This window comes from Taudactylus pleione, unplaced genomic scaffold (genome assembly GCF_031769625.1).
Source record: "Taudactylus pleione unplaced genomic scaffold, aTauple2 ptg000539l, whole genome shotgun sequence".
NCBI classification, from domain to species: Eukaryota; Metazoa; Chordata; class Amphibia; order Anura; family Myobatrachidae; genus Taudactylus; species Taudactylus pleione.
The window spans coordinates 430,392-444,100 of record NW_028284941.1 but is presented as its reverse complement, the minus strand read 5'-3'; the positions used below and the strand labels follow the sequence as shown (position 1 = coordinate 444,100).

General features: G+C 42.5%; 1 protein-coding gene across 4 annotated transcripts in view; it reads right to left on the bottom strand.

The window, feature by feature from the left end:
- Nucleotides 1–2,515: 2,515 nt before the first annotated feature.
- Nucleotides 2,516–13,709, bottom strand: part of LOC148500920 (uncharacterized) — a 30,932-nt gene continuing 19,738 nt past the window's right edge. The window contains exons 1-7 of one of the 4 annotated variants that reach the window (XM_088451176.1): nt 8,858–8,930; nt 7,279–7,392; nt 5,570–5,621; nt 5,418–5,495; nt 5,260–5,337; nt 5,062–5,176; nt 2,516–3,841 (exon numbers count right to left, since the gene is read on the bottom strand). In XM_088451176.1, the coding sequence (XP_088307302.1) occupies nt 5,141–5,176; nt 5,260–5,337; nt 5,418–5,495; nt 5,570–5,621; nt 7,279–7,367 (333 nt within the window). In that variant the 5' untranslated portion in view covers nt 7,368–7,392; nt 8,858–8,930 and the 3' untranslated portion in view covers nt 2,516–3,841; nt 5,062–5,140. Of the gene's footprint in view, nt 3,842–5,061; nt 5,177–5,259; nt 5,338–5,417; nt 5,622–7,278; nt 7,393–8,857; nt 8,931–13,709 lie in introns of those variants that run through there. The other 3 variants (XM_088451175.1, XR_015870102.1, XR_015870103.1) reach the window with 3 other exon arrangements.

Sequence of the window (13,709 nt, the reverse complement as noted above, 5' to 3'; positions counted from 1 at the left end):
TGTTCCCCGTAATTTTAGGTACCAGGACAGGCTGGCAAGTCCGGGGGTGTTTAGTCTTTTGGAGGGGGACCTCACATCATTTTTTAAAATTATTTAACCAGTTTTTTACAGGTCTTAACACACAAGCAGCTTACACATATGTCACTGATATGTGCAGGCTGCTTGGAAGAGAGAAAACACTGCAATCTCTGGTGAGTAATCTCACCTAAACTCTCCTTAAGCTCTCCTTAAACTCACCTTAAACTCACCTCTAAACTCTCCTCTAAACTCACAATTTGGAAGAAATAACTTGAATTGCTTCACCATAGAAAAACTCACTTTCAGCTAAACTCACTTCTTAGTAAATTTGCGAGTTTGATAAGGAAAAACTCACCCGAGATTTGGTGAAGTAAAGTAAAGTGAGTTTAAAAACTAAAAAACTCGACCAAACTCGAATCTTAGTAAATTTACCCCTAAGGGGTAAGTTTACTAAGAATCAAGTTAGTGCGAGTTTGCATTCTCACGCGAGTTTCGCCTGTTTTTCCACCTCGCAAATTTACTAAGGGCAAACACAAGTGAACTCGCACTAAACAAACATAAAATCTCGCATGAGTTTTCAAAACTCGCCAAAATACACCATCGTCAAAACTCGCAAGTACTTCCCATAGAAACTAATACAACTCGCAAATTTACCAAGATTCGAGTTTTGGAACTCGCACTGGAATTTCTCAAACTCACTCTAAAATAGACTTTTCCTATAGACGACCTCCTAAGGTGAGTGTTTGCGTTAGTTTGGATGTGTTTGAAACTGTTCACATGTGTTTCAACTTGCAATCACTGGCCACACATTGATAATGAATATAAAAGGATCCCAAATTGCAGACTTTCTTTGTGTGCAGCACAAATGGCAGAGTTTAGTTCCACTGCTTGTAACTTCATGTGGCTGGGATTTCAGAGGCTCTATCAGCAGGCTGAGAACAACCAGGAGCAAGAAACTGAGCAGGCTCAGGAGGTAATGCAGGTACCAGAAAGGCTGCGCAGGCCACGTTTTCTTAGGAGGCGTTTGAACCTGAACACATTGGCCGATGTCGAGGTCATACAGATGTTCGTAACATGAATCGTAACAACATATTCCATCTGTATGACCGAGTCAAACAGGACCTAGACCCTGACACAGCACGATCACACTCTGTCTCAGGCCAGCATAAGCTTCTGGCTGAGCTGCACTTTTTGGCACTAGTAGAGTTCTCGGTATATCCCAGTCCACATTTTCACGATACCTCAACCAGGTACTGATGGCATCTCAACCACTAATTGATTCCTGCATCTGCTTCCCTAGCCACGACGCACAGCGGCATGCAGTCAGGGTAGCTTTTTATAACATGGCACGCATGCCAAATGTCTTGGGCGCTATTGACTGCACACACATTGAGCTGAGACCACCTAGAGGGTGTGCACACATTTCCCTCAATAGGCATCATGCACACTCCACAAAAGTGCAGGTGGTTTGTGATGCAACAATGAAAATCGTGAGTGTTGTAGTCGGCTACCCTGGCTCATGTCATGATGCCTTCATCCTGAGGCAATCATCCCTTCATGCACGTTTTGAGGCCGGACAAATGCCGAAGGGATGGTTGCTGGGTCAGTACCTTTGTCAGTGTCACTTTTCTGGTGATGTTTATGGTTTTTTTTTGACTAAAATGTGTTTACTCCTTTTTACTTTCAGGTGATGGTGGGTATGGGTGTTTGAGTTGGCTTCTGACTCCGTTGGCACTTCCAGATTCTCCTGCTGAGCATAATTATAATGGTGCACATAAGTCCACTCGATCTGTGATCCAGGGGACATTTGGGCTGCTGAAATCTCGTTTCCGATGTCTTGATAAATCGGGTGGCCTTTTATTATATTCTTGTTTAAAGTGTCGGATATTGTGCTCAGCTGCTGTCTTCTGCATAATGTGTGTTTGCAGCAGCCGCTTCTGGCTGATTATGCTTTAGATAGTGAGCTAGCAGGGGACTCTTTTGTATCTGGTGACAATTTGAGCACAGAAAGTGGGAGGCAGATCAGGCTACAGCTCATCACTCAGCATTTCCAGGGTAAATGATTAGATTTGTTTGTGTGTAGTTACCTACCCCTGTTTTCACCTTTAAAACATGACTTCACCTTTGGAGTTGGCTATTTAATGTTGTCATTAGTGTACACATGTTTTAAAGTTAAAGTCCAAGATGTTAAATGTAATGTTTTCCCCATTAAATGTGTCAGCATTATTTGTTTTTGACTTGCTTAGTTGGGGAGGACTTCTCCTTGTCAAGCAACCTCATTTGATAGATCAGCATTGTAATATTCTTCTGCTATGGTGCTATAGTTTTTAATACTACAATTTTTCAGGAAATTTAATTTTTAGGGTGTTCATTATAAACTAACCTACCACAATATTTTACACGTGTGATAACCAAATATTTATGTTAAACTTAAAATAAGGAAAACACAAACAACCCTTTTTTATTTATTTATTTATTTTTTGGCTGATGTATTACAATATAATAGAGATTATTATTAGTGAAGTGCTGTCATTTTTTGCAAAAATATTATTAACCATTCTTTTGTTTTCTTCTGATTGTGGTAATAAGGTATATTTTTTGAGTTTTGTTGTTTTATATTTATTTTCATTAAACATTAACTAATGAAATATAAAACAGTGTCTATTGTTTACCAAGGCAACATGCACAGTCCCCTTTGTGGCTCAAAAGTGTTCAGCAGACAACATTGTGTTGAATCAATATAATGTGATTTTAAGGTACACATATTTTGCTGTTGTTTTTTTGTCCAAAAAATAGTATTCTTTCAAACATACATGAAAAAACACTTGCATATTCGTTTATGGTATGTAAAACACATACACATACCCACACAATCTTTACTTTCCATTATGTCGGAAATTTGTGGTTTTGGACAGATAAATGTGGTTTATTGAAAAATGAAAGCATATTTAAACTTTATGTAAACAACACACTTAACACCATTGTGATATGTTTGGTATTGATCATAAATTGGTGTTAACTTGTACGGCCACCACAACTGCACCTTTCCTTAGTGTTAAAAATGTAGAACATTTTAAACAACATGGTCAACTTACACATAAGATGAATGGTTTCTGTTAGTGCCTAACATTTTGCCTTTAAAACCTACCCCTAGGTGGTACTTTGCCACCACGTGCCTCTTGCATTCCACCTCTAGTGCGTGGTGTCCATCTTGGTGGTGTGCTTGCAGGTGTATTTGTCTGGGAAGTGCTAGCTCCAGAAGTACTTACGCTTTTGTCGGGTAAGCGCCCTAAGATCTGGGTTCCAAAATTAACCATTATGGCATTTTTGTCATATAGAGCAGTGTTCTAGTTGTCAAGTAGATGCAAGAAAGTTGCATGAAAGCGGTTATTAGCTTCGTGATATCTTTCATGATTTTCCTGCATCAATAAAAAAGTATTTTGGAACCTACTATTGCCTTCTCTAATTTGTTCAAGACAGTTGGGCAAACGTGTGTGTTGTACTGTTTGTCCCGACATGGACCTATTTCGCCTGTGTGAATGTTTGTTTAACAGATTAATTTGACAAATTTGGGTGGTGAGAAGATTGAGCTGTTGCTTTTGATACTCTAACTTAGCTTGGTAATAGGATAGGTCTGGCTGACCAGGAGGAGGAGGAGGAATAGGGGTTGACTGTTGTTCTGGTGTTGTCTAATGTTCTGTATGCTGGGTTGTCATCGATGGAGATACAGGTAACATTGTTAGAGTAACATGATCATCATCTTCTTCTGCAGGTTCCAAATTGCTGTGGTCTTCCACCAGATCCACTGGTGTGTCATGCAAGCCTTTAAAAGAGTTTGGGGTAAGTATTTTTTGGGACACATATTTGGACAGTAAACATAAGGCTTTAAGACTTCTTTTGTAGCATTAAAAACATAAATACATATTTGAAGTCATGTAAAGCTTCAATATGCTGCAAAATTTGACAAGAATCTTTATTTATTGCTAAAATTCGATATCCCTCATAATGTATGGGGTGTGCCTAAATTCAGAAAACACAATCAATTATATAACACACTTTGAAAAATGTAATCAAACTTTGTGGTTTTGGTGGAAGAGTATATGTTATTTTAAGGTGTGCTTTATTAGCTTAGAAAAAGGCCAGTAATATTTATGATGTTGTTTGACATACTTATCCATGATATCGGTTTTAAATGTTTTACACAATAAGAACAACATCTTCACCTGTCAATAAAAACACTATATTTAAAAAGCCACTTTGGGTGACAAGACATCACCAAACATCTTGTTATTTTCTTTAGTTGGTTTTGTGAAAAGTATAAAGCAAGTATAAACAAGTGCATCTAAATGTTGGTAAAATCTATTGGGTTCATAATGGTTTAATTAATGAACACCTCCTCATTAAGTCATCTGAACACTTACAAATGTCCATCAGAGTAGGAGGTTTTGGGGTAATGTTGGCTGACAAATGTTGTTTTACAATGATATTTTGCAAGATTGTTTCCAACAGATATTATAGTAACATCTAAGTTACCTTTGGTTCTTTTAAAGGGTCAACAGCTGTGTCTTTTGTCATTTCCCAAGTTTACATTTGACTATAAAATGTGCTTTGACAATTGGACCGTAGAGACGTAATTAACCTTTAGACAATAATCTTGAGACAGATGTATTCTATGTAGGATGTTACCTGTATACGTGCTGAAATTATTGTTTGTGAAGATTGATGTGTTTGTATTTTAGTTTGGATATTTTGAAGGTAATCTAAGTAATGGGTGTTTAATGTATGAAATACACAAAACAATATGGTGTGTGCCCATGCTGGTGTGTGTCCCCTCACCTAGAAACAGTACTTTATTTGGCCACAACAGTACCCATCCTTAAAGTATTATAAATAAAAACTTACGATCTAAGCCCTGGAAGCACTCAATTACAAGCCATTTAGTGTAAAATATAATTACAGTATGTGTATACAACACTTTTGTTGTCAGCTAGAAATGTTGTAGTGTGCAGTGTAATTGTCTCTTTACTGTAATCACAGACTCACCTTCCAGAAGTGGGGATTCAGGACCAGAAGTCACATTCAGAGAGGACATTGTTGGACCGGTGCCTTGCTGTAGGTGTGTTCAGGGGGGAAATTTGTGTGGAAGACAAGGAGGGTCCTGAAAATTAAAAGAACAAGACTTTAATCTTTACTTTTTACATCTTGTCTGCAGGTAGACGAATAATGTTTCCATTTAATTACCTTCATCAGCCAAATCCAAAACGTGAAGTTGCCTGGAGTGTCTTTTGGTCCGTGATGGTTGCTGTGGGCTGGCTGGAGCTTAATGACAAACATTTCAATTTTGACATTTGTGCTTCTAAATGGTGAAAGCAGAGGCAACAATGTTAGACATGAATTACCTGCAGCATCAGTGTCCTTGGCCCGCACTTGGCTATGTAGCCTTTTTCCTGCTGGTGTTTGCTGTTGTCTGGATGGGCCTGAAAGAATTGAAGTTATCTATTTTACCAGTTTTCATTTTACTGTTGTGTAAACACTTTGTAGTCTTATCTACCGGCCTCTTCCAAATCGGTATCCTCCTGTTGCCTGAGTTTTCATTTTTTTGCCTATTTAAAAATGAATTGATAAGAGAAAAAAAACAGTTTGTGATTGGAATTTGATTTTGCAGTTTGATTTAGTAATTTGCTGAAACAACATATAAGCATTTATGTATTTTTTAGGTAATGAAAAACAAAACAAAAAAAATTGTTTGAAATGTACATTAGTATTGTTGAGTATGGCAAAAATATGTTTGTGAAAAAGGTTATTGTATGTTGGCAAAGATTTACATGATCAACATTATTTAAGTAGCATACACAATAATAAACACACACCAAGCACAGAACCTTAACATTAGTCTGTAGAGTCCAAAATCCAAGATATGAGTAATAATTGAGCTCGTAGGTGATGATACTAAAATTTGAGCCATGTGAGACACCTACTTTAACATGTTGCCCAAACAAAACAAGAACAAGCCATAGTGGGGTGTGAAGTATCAAATCAAGTGTAGTGTGTTTGGCAAATTAACACTGATTTAATGTATTGTCCTTACTAAACAAATGAAATGGCAAGCCGGGTCTACATTTTGCACTTTTTACCAAAAATAAAAAAGCACCAAAAAAATATTGTTGCAAAAAGAAACTATACATTACGCCAAAAACCATAACATAAATTAACTAATAATACAACCTCCTGCTGCTGTGGCACTACACAACCCAGCATGGTCTACAATAGATAACATATGAGGACATGCAAACACTATAGCATGCTGGTATATGTAGTTCCACAAGAGCTGTAGGGATTTATATTAACCACCCCTGGCCTACACAATAACATGACTCCTTTGCAATGTCAAAATAGAACTAAAAAAAAAAAACAATAACACACTTAGAAATGTTGGAAACTGAGACAAACTACCCCCCCCCAAAAAAAAATAAAAAAGAATAGTCACCAAACACAAAATAAATAGAAAAACATGGTCACAGAAAAAAAACAACACCTTTAATAATAAAGAAACACTTTTTAATAAAAAAAAACTTACCACTGCGCCTGGGGGTATTGGTATCCGGGACAGTCAGATGTCTGACCACCTCTGGTGAGATCATGGGTTTAACCACTTCCTCGTAGTCCAGGTTGTCTGCCTGGTAGGGTGATCCTCTGCCACTTTCTCTGGCTGCCTGGGCCTCATTTTATATCTTTTCTTTGACATGACGTTTTATGTCCGAAAAGCGTTTTTTGATATTATCCAGAGAGCGGCAAGTGGTCCCCTCAGCATTTACAGCACTCTCCAAGGATGCCCAGATGGCATTCTTGCGACGGGCAGATGTGCTGGTAGACTTATGGCCAAACAGCAGGTGGTGATGTTTCATGACCTCCTGAGCTAGGGCCATGTTTTCCTCCCATGTAAACTTCAGATTGTGCCCTGTATTGTTCTTACCCCTCTGCCTGGGCCCCTCATCACTGCTGCCTGAACTACTCTCTCTGTCTGCTTGAGCAGCAAACACCTCACCTCACTCTCTCCCTGCCTATCCTCTGCCCTGGACATAATCCCAAACACCTCCCTACACCTCCCATCACTCCCCTGCATTGTCTCTCAACACAAAAAATGGGCGTGGTCAAATGACAAAAGGGGCATGGCTACTGAAAATGGGGCAGGCCAACATGACACGCCACCAATTTCTTATCAGTCTGGGAACATAGCTTTCTATTCCATATGCACCTTACCTATACGGTGGTTTTTCACAATGTGGAACCTTTGAAGAAATACATCCTTCCTGGGACGACGGCCTCTTCAGTCGGTATTCACTATTCATGTAGGTCACATTGTCCGGAAGATGCCTGTTTGTGTAGGAATATTAACAAGGTCATCATACGATAGTGGTTCAACCAGACTCGTTCCCCTTCTGTAACTTCCTTCCCTCTGCATCTCTCAGCCACACCACCATCTCACTCAGGGCCAGATTAACAATGGGCCGGGTGGAGCTCCAGCTCTAGGCCACACCATGAAAATAGGCACACAGGACCTACTGCAGTGCATGCTGTGTTGACAGGAAAAAACTTTTCCTGTCACAAGTCCACTACAGTGTTCCAAAGCCCTGTCCATTCTGCAGGATTATCTCCCATTCCTTCCACCCCTGGCCCCATTGCCCGAATCCCCGCTTATCCTCGGGCCCGCTCATAGCTCCGCCCCCAGACTGTCCAAAACTCCGCCTCCAGGCAGGCCGACAGTGCATTCTGAGTTGCGCTAAGTTCCACCCCAAATTGCGCTAAGCTCCGCCCCCAAATCACATTAAGCTCCGTCCATTCATCTGTATACCGGGATGCTAATAACTCTGCCCCTGGGTTTTCTAAAGCCCAGCCATTGACCCCTCACCCCTCCTTGGCAACTGAGCTGGCACACTGCAACCGGACACTAGTGAGAAAACTCAGAAAAGTGTACATAACCAGAGGTGAGTGTAATGTCTGTGTCTGTCTGTCTATCTATAGCTGTATATATATATATATATATTGTAATGTGTATATAATATACTGTATATGTATGTATGTGTATATATGTATGTATAAATATGTGTTTATAGTGTGTATATATATATATATGTATATATGCATGTATGTACAGTATATATATATATATATATATATATTAGGGGTGTGCACCGGCCACTTTTCGTGTTTTGTGTTTTGGATCTTTCTTCATGTTTTGGATCTGGATTGGTTTTGCCAAAACCACCCTTCCGTGTTTTGGGTTCTGGGTTTTGGATCTGTATTTTTTTTTAAAAAAGCATAAAAACAGCTAAAATCACAGAATGTGTTGGTTTTTATGCTCCTGTGCTATTATTTACCTCAGTAACATTAATTTCCACTCATTTCCAGTCTATTCTGAACACCTCACAATAGTGTTTTTATGTCCAAAAGGTTGCACCGAGGTAGCTGGATGACTATGTTAAGCGACACGAGTGGGCGGCACAAACACGTGACCCATCTAGGAGTGATACTGCAGTGGCAGACAGGATGGCAGTTTGAAAAACTAGGCCCCATACTGTACATAATGCAAAGAAAAAAAAGTTGTGCAAGATGGAATTGTCCTTGGGCCCTCCCACCCACCCTTATGTTGTATAAACAGGACATGCACACTTTAACAAAGCAATCATTTCAGCGCCAGGGTCTGCCACACAACTGTGGCTGAAATGATTGGTTCGTTTGGGCCCCCACAAAACAAGCTGAAAATTAATCTGTCCCTGCTCAAACTGGCTCTACGGAGGCAAGATGTCGTCCTCATCCTCCTCATCCACCGATTCCTCACCCTCTTCAGTGTTGTGTACATCCTCATCCTCACAGAGTATTAACTCGTCCCCACTGGAATCCACCACCACAGGTCCCTCTGTACGTTCTGGAGGCTGGTCTCCCTGGAAGAGTTGATAATTTATTTTTATGAACATCATCTTCTCCACATTTTGTGGAAGCAACCTCCTACGCCTTTCGCTGACAAGGTTCCCGGCTGCACTAAACACTCTTTCGGAGTACACACTGGAGGGGGGGCAACTCAGGTACAATAGAGCCAGTTTGTACAGGGACCTCCAAATTGCCTCTTTTTCCTGCCAGTACAGGTATGGACTGTCTGACATGCCTACTTGGATGCTGTCACCGATGTAATCCTCCACCATTCTGTCAATGGTGACAGTATCATATGTAGTGACAGTAGACATGTCAGAAATTGTTGCCATGTCCTTCAGTCCGGACCAGATGTCCAAACTTGGTCCTTCCTGCCCTGCATCACCGCCAGCGGGTTGCTTAGGATTCCTAAGTTTTTCCTGGCAGCCCCAGTTGCGGGAGAAAATGAAGAAGGAGCTGTTGACGTGTCACGTCCCGCTTCAGCTGACAGTGTGTTCACCAGCAGGTCTTTGCACCTCTGCAGGCTTGTGTTGGCCGGAAAGAGAGACACCACATAGGCTTTAAACCTAGGATCGAGCACGGTGGCCAAAATGTAGTGGTCTGATTTCAACAGATTGACCACCCTGGAATCCTGGCAAAGCAAATGAAGGGCTTCATCCACAAGCCCCACATGCCGAGCGGAATCGCTCCGTCTTAGCTCCTCCTTCACTTTCTCCAGCTGCTTCTGCAAAAGCCTGTTGAGGGGAATGACCTGACTCAACCTGAGTCAGGTGCATACCCCCTCCTTTGCCTATGTCATAGGTGGATGTATAGGCTTGAATGGCCTTTTGCTGCTCCTCCATCCTCTGAAGCATATAGAGGGTTGAGTTCCACCGCGTCACAACCTCTTGCTTCAGGTGATGGCGGGGCAGGTTCAAGAGTGTTTGCTGGCGCTCCAGTCTTCGGCACACAGTCGCTGAATGGCAAAAGTGGCCAGAAATTTTTCGGGCCACCCAAAGCATCTCCTACACGCCCCTGTCGCTTTTCAGAAAATTCTGCACCACCAAGTTTATTCTGTGAGCAAAACATGGGACGTGCTGGAATTTGCCCAGATGTAATGCCCGCACAATATTGGTGGCGTTGTCAGATATCACAAATCCCCAGGAGAGTCTAAGTGGGGTAAGCCACTGGGCGATGATTTCCCTCAGTTTCTCTAAGAGGTTGTCGGCGGTGTGCCTCTTACTGAAACCGGTGATACACAGCGTAGCCTGCCTTGGAACGAGCTGGCGTTTCTGAGATGCTGCTACTGGTGACGCTGCTGCTGTTGCTGCGTAAGGTGATACATCTACCCAGTGGGCTGTCACAGTCATATAGTCCTTAGTCTGCCCTGTTCCACTTGTCCACATGTCCGTGGTTAAGTGGACATTGGGTACAACGCCATTTTTCAGGAAACTGAGGACACTTTTTCTGACGTTTCTGTACAGTCTCGGTATCGCCTGCCTAGTGAAGTGGAATCTAGACGGGATTTGGAACCCGGGGACACACTACCTTTATCAATTGTCTAAATCCCACTGCACTAATGGCGGATACCGGACGCACATCTAACACCAACATAGCAGTCAAGGCCTCAGTTATACGTTTTGCTTCAGGATGACTGCTGTCGTACTTCATTCTCCTCGCTAAGGACTGTTGGAGGGTCAATTGTTTAGTAAAAGTAGTGGTGTTCCTACTTCCTCTCTGGGATGATGAACGACTCCCAGCAGCAGAAACAGCAGCAGCGGCAGCAGGAGGCATAGCAATACAGGATCCTCCGGAGGAATCCCGGATAGGAGAGTCAATCATGCCAGTGACATGTCCTGCAGGACTACTTCCGATCCTGACTAAGGAGGAAATAGACTATGAGGGAGTTGACGGTGTGGTTTGCAGGCGCTTGGATACAACAGGACAACGGGATTTAGGTGTCCCTGGACCGCTTACGGTCTTAGCCAAAGTTTCTGAACTTGACAGTAACTTTTTATGAACGCGCTGCAGGTGCCGTATAAGGGAGGATGTTCCTAGGTGGTTAACGTCCCTACCCCTATTTATTCCACCTTTACATATGGTACATATGGCAAGACAGTTGTTGTCCGGATTTGGATAGAAATATTGCCAGACCAAAGAGGTGCATTGTTTGGTCTTCTGCCCAGGTTGACCGTGATGGGTTTTTTCATCCCATGGACAACAACTGTCTCCCCCGGAGCCTGATTTAAACAAACCACATCACCATCAGAATCCTCCTCGCCAACTTCCTCCTCAGCGCCAGCTACACCAGTATCCTCATCCTGTTGTACTTCAACAGTGACATCTCCAATTTGCATATCAGCAAGTGGACTGTGGGTGCTCCTTTCAGCACTTGCAGGGGGCATGCAAATGGTGGAAAGAGCCACCTCTTCCCGTCCAGTGCTGGGAAGGTCAGGCATCGCAACCACCACCACACTTGGACTCTCCTTGGGGATTTCTGATATCTTCTTAGAACACACAGTTCTTCGCTGTGCTTTTGCCAGCTTAACTCGTTTGATTTTTTTAGTGGAAGGTGGGCTTCCATCGTCATGTGAAGCTGAACCACTAGTCATGAACATAGGGAAAGACCTTAGCCATTCCTTGCCACTCCGTGTCGTAAATGGCATATTGGCAAGTTTACGTTTCTCTTCAGATGATTTAAATGTTTTTTTCAAGGTCATTTTCCTGAACTTTGTCATTTGGGATTGTATGTGTCCTCTACTATGACATTGGGCATCGGCCTTGGCAGACTACGTTGATGGCATGTTATCGTCTATGTCATGACTAGTGGCAGCAGCTTCAGCACTAGGAGGAAGTGGTTCTTGATCTTTCTCTATTTTATTTTTATCGGAGAAAGTTTGGTCCTCCATTTATGTTATATTGATATATACGTGCGGCTAAGGCGCACACAAACACAGAAAATAATTTTTTATTTTTGTTGGAGACTAGTGCACATTGTGGGTTACACCACCCTTTAAGAAATGAGCCAGCCGGGCCTTTACTTATGGGACACAGGCGCACGCTTGGCGCTGCTCCTTTGTTGATGCACGTGCAGCCACAGTGCACACAATTCACAAACACAGAAAAAAAGGTTTTATTTTGTTTGGACTGCCCTTTGTGAGTTACAGCACCCTTTAGCGGTCAATCCAGCTCGCCTTTTACTTATGGGACACAGGCGCACGCTTGGCACTACTTTGTTGATGCAAGTACGGCTACTGCGCACACAATTCACAAACAGAGAAAAATATATTTTTTTATTTTGTTTGGAGTGCCCTTTGGGGGTTACAGCACCCTTTAGCGGACAAGCCAGCCGGCCTTTTACTTATGGGACACAGGCGCACGCTTGGCGCTGCTCCTTCGTTGATGCACGTGCAGCCACAGTACACACAATTCACAAACACAGAAAAATATATATTTTTATTTTGTTTGGAGTTCCCTTTGGGGGTTACAGCACCCTTTAACGGTCAATCCAGCCGGCCCTTTATTTATGGGACACAGGCGCACGCTTGGCACTACTTTGTTGATGCATGTGCGGCTACTGCGCACACAATTCACAAACACAGAAAATATATTTTTATTTTGTTTGGAGTGTACTTTGGGGGTTACAGCACCCTTTAACGGACAAGCCAGCCGGCCTTTTACTTATGGGACACAGGCGCACGCTTGGCGCTGCTCCTTCTTTGATGCACGTGCAGCCACATTGCACACAATTCACAAACACAGAAAAATATATTTTTTTATTTTGTTTGGAGTTCCCTTTGGGGGTTACAGCACCCTTTAACGGACAAGCCAGCCGGCCTTTTACTTATGGGACACAGGCGCACGCTTGGCGCTGCTCCTTCGTTGATGCACGTGCAGCCACAGTGCACACAATTCACAAACACTAAAAAATATATTTTTTTATTTTGTTTGGAGTGCCCTTTGGGGGTTACAGCACCCTTTAGTGGACAAGCCAGCCGGCCTTTTACTTATGGGACACAGGCGCACGCTTGGCGCTGATCCTTCATTGATGCACGTGCAGCCACAGTGCACACAATTCACAAACACAGAAAAATATATATTTTTATTTTGTTTGGAGTTCCCTTTGGGGGTTACAGCACCCTTTAACGGACAAGCCTGCCGGACGTTTTCTTATGGGACACAGGCGCATGCTTGGCGCTGCTCCTTCTTTGATGCACGTGCAGCCACATTGCACACAATTCACAAACACAGAAAAATATATTTTTTTATTTTGTTTGGAGTGCCCTTTGGGGGTTACAGCACCCTTTAACGGACAAGCCAGCTGGCCTTTTACTTATGGGACACAGGTGCACGCTTGGCGCTGCTCCTTCGTTGATGCACGTGCAGCCACAGTGCACACAATTCACAAACACAGAAAAATATATTTTTTTATTTTGTTTGGAGTGCCCTTTGGGGGTTAAAGCACCCTTTAGCGGTCAATCCGGCGCACGCTTGGTACTACTTTGCTGATGCACGTGCGGCTACTGCGCACACAATTCACAAACACAGAAAATATATTTTTATTTTGTTTGGAGTGTACTTTGGGGGTTACAGCACCCTTTAACGGACAAGCCAGCCGGCCTTTTACTTATGGGACACAGGCGCACGCTTGGCGCTGCTCCTTCGTTGATGCACGTGCAGCCACAGTGCACACAATTCACAAACACAAAAAAATATATATTTTTATTTTGTTTGGAGTACCCTTTGGGGGTTACAGCACCCTTTAACAGACAAGCCAGCCTGCC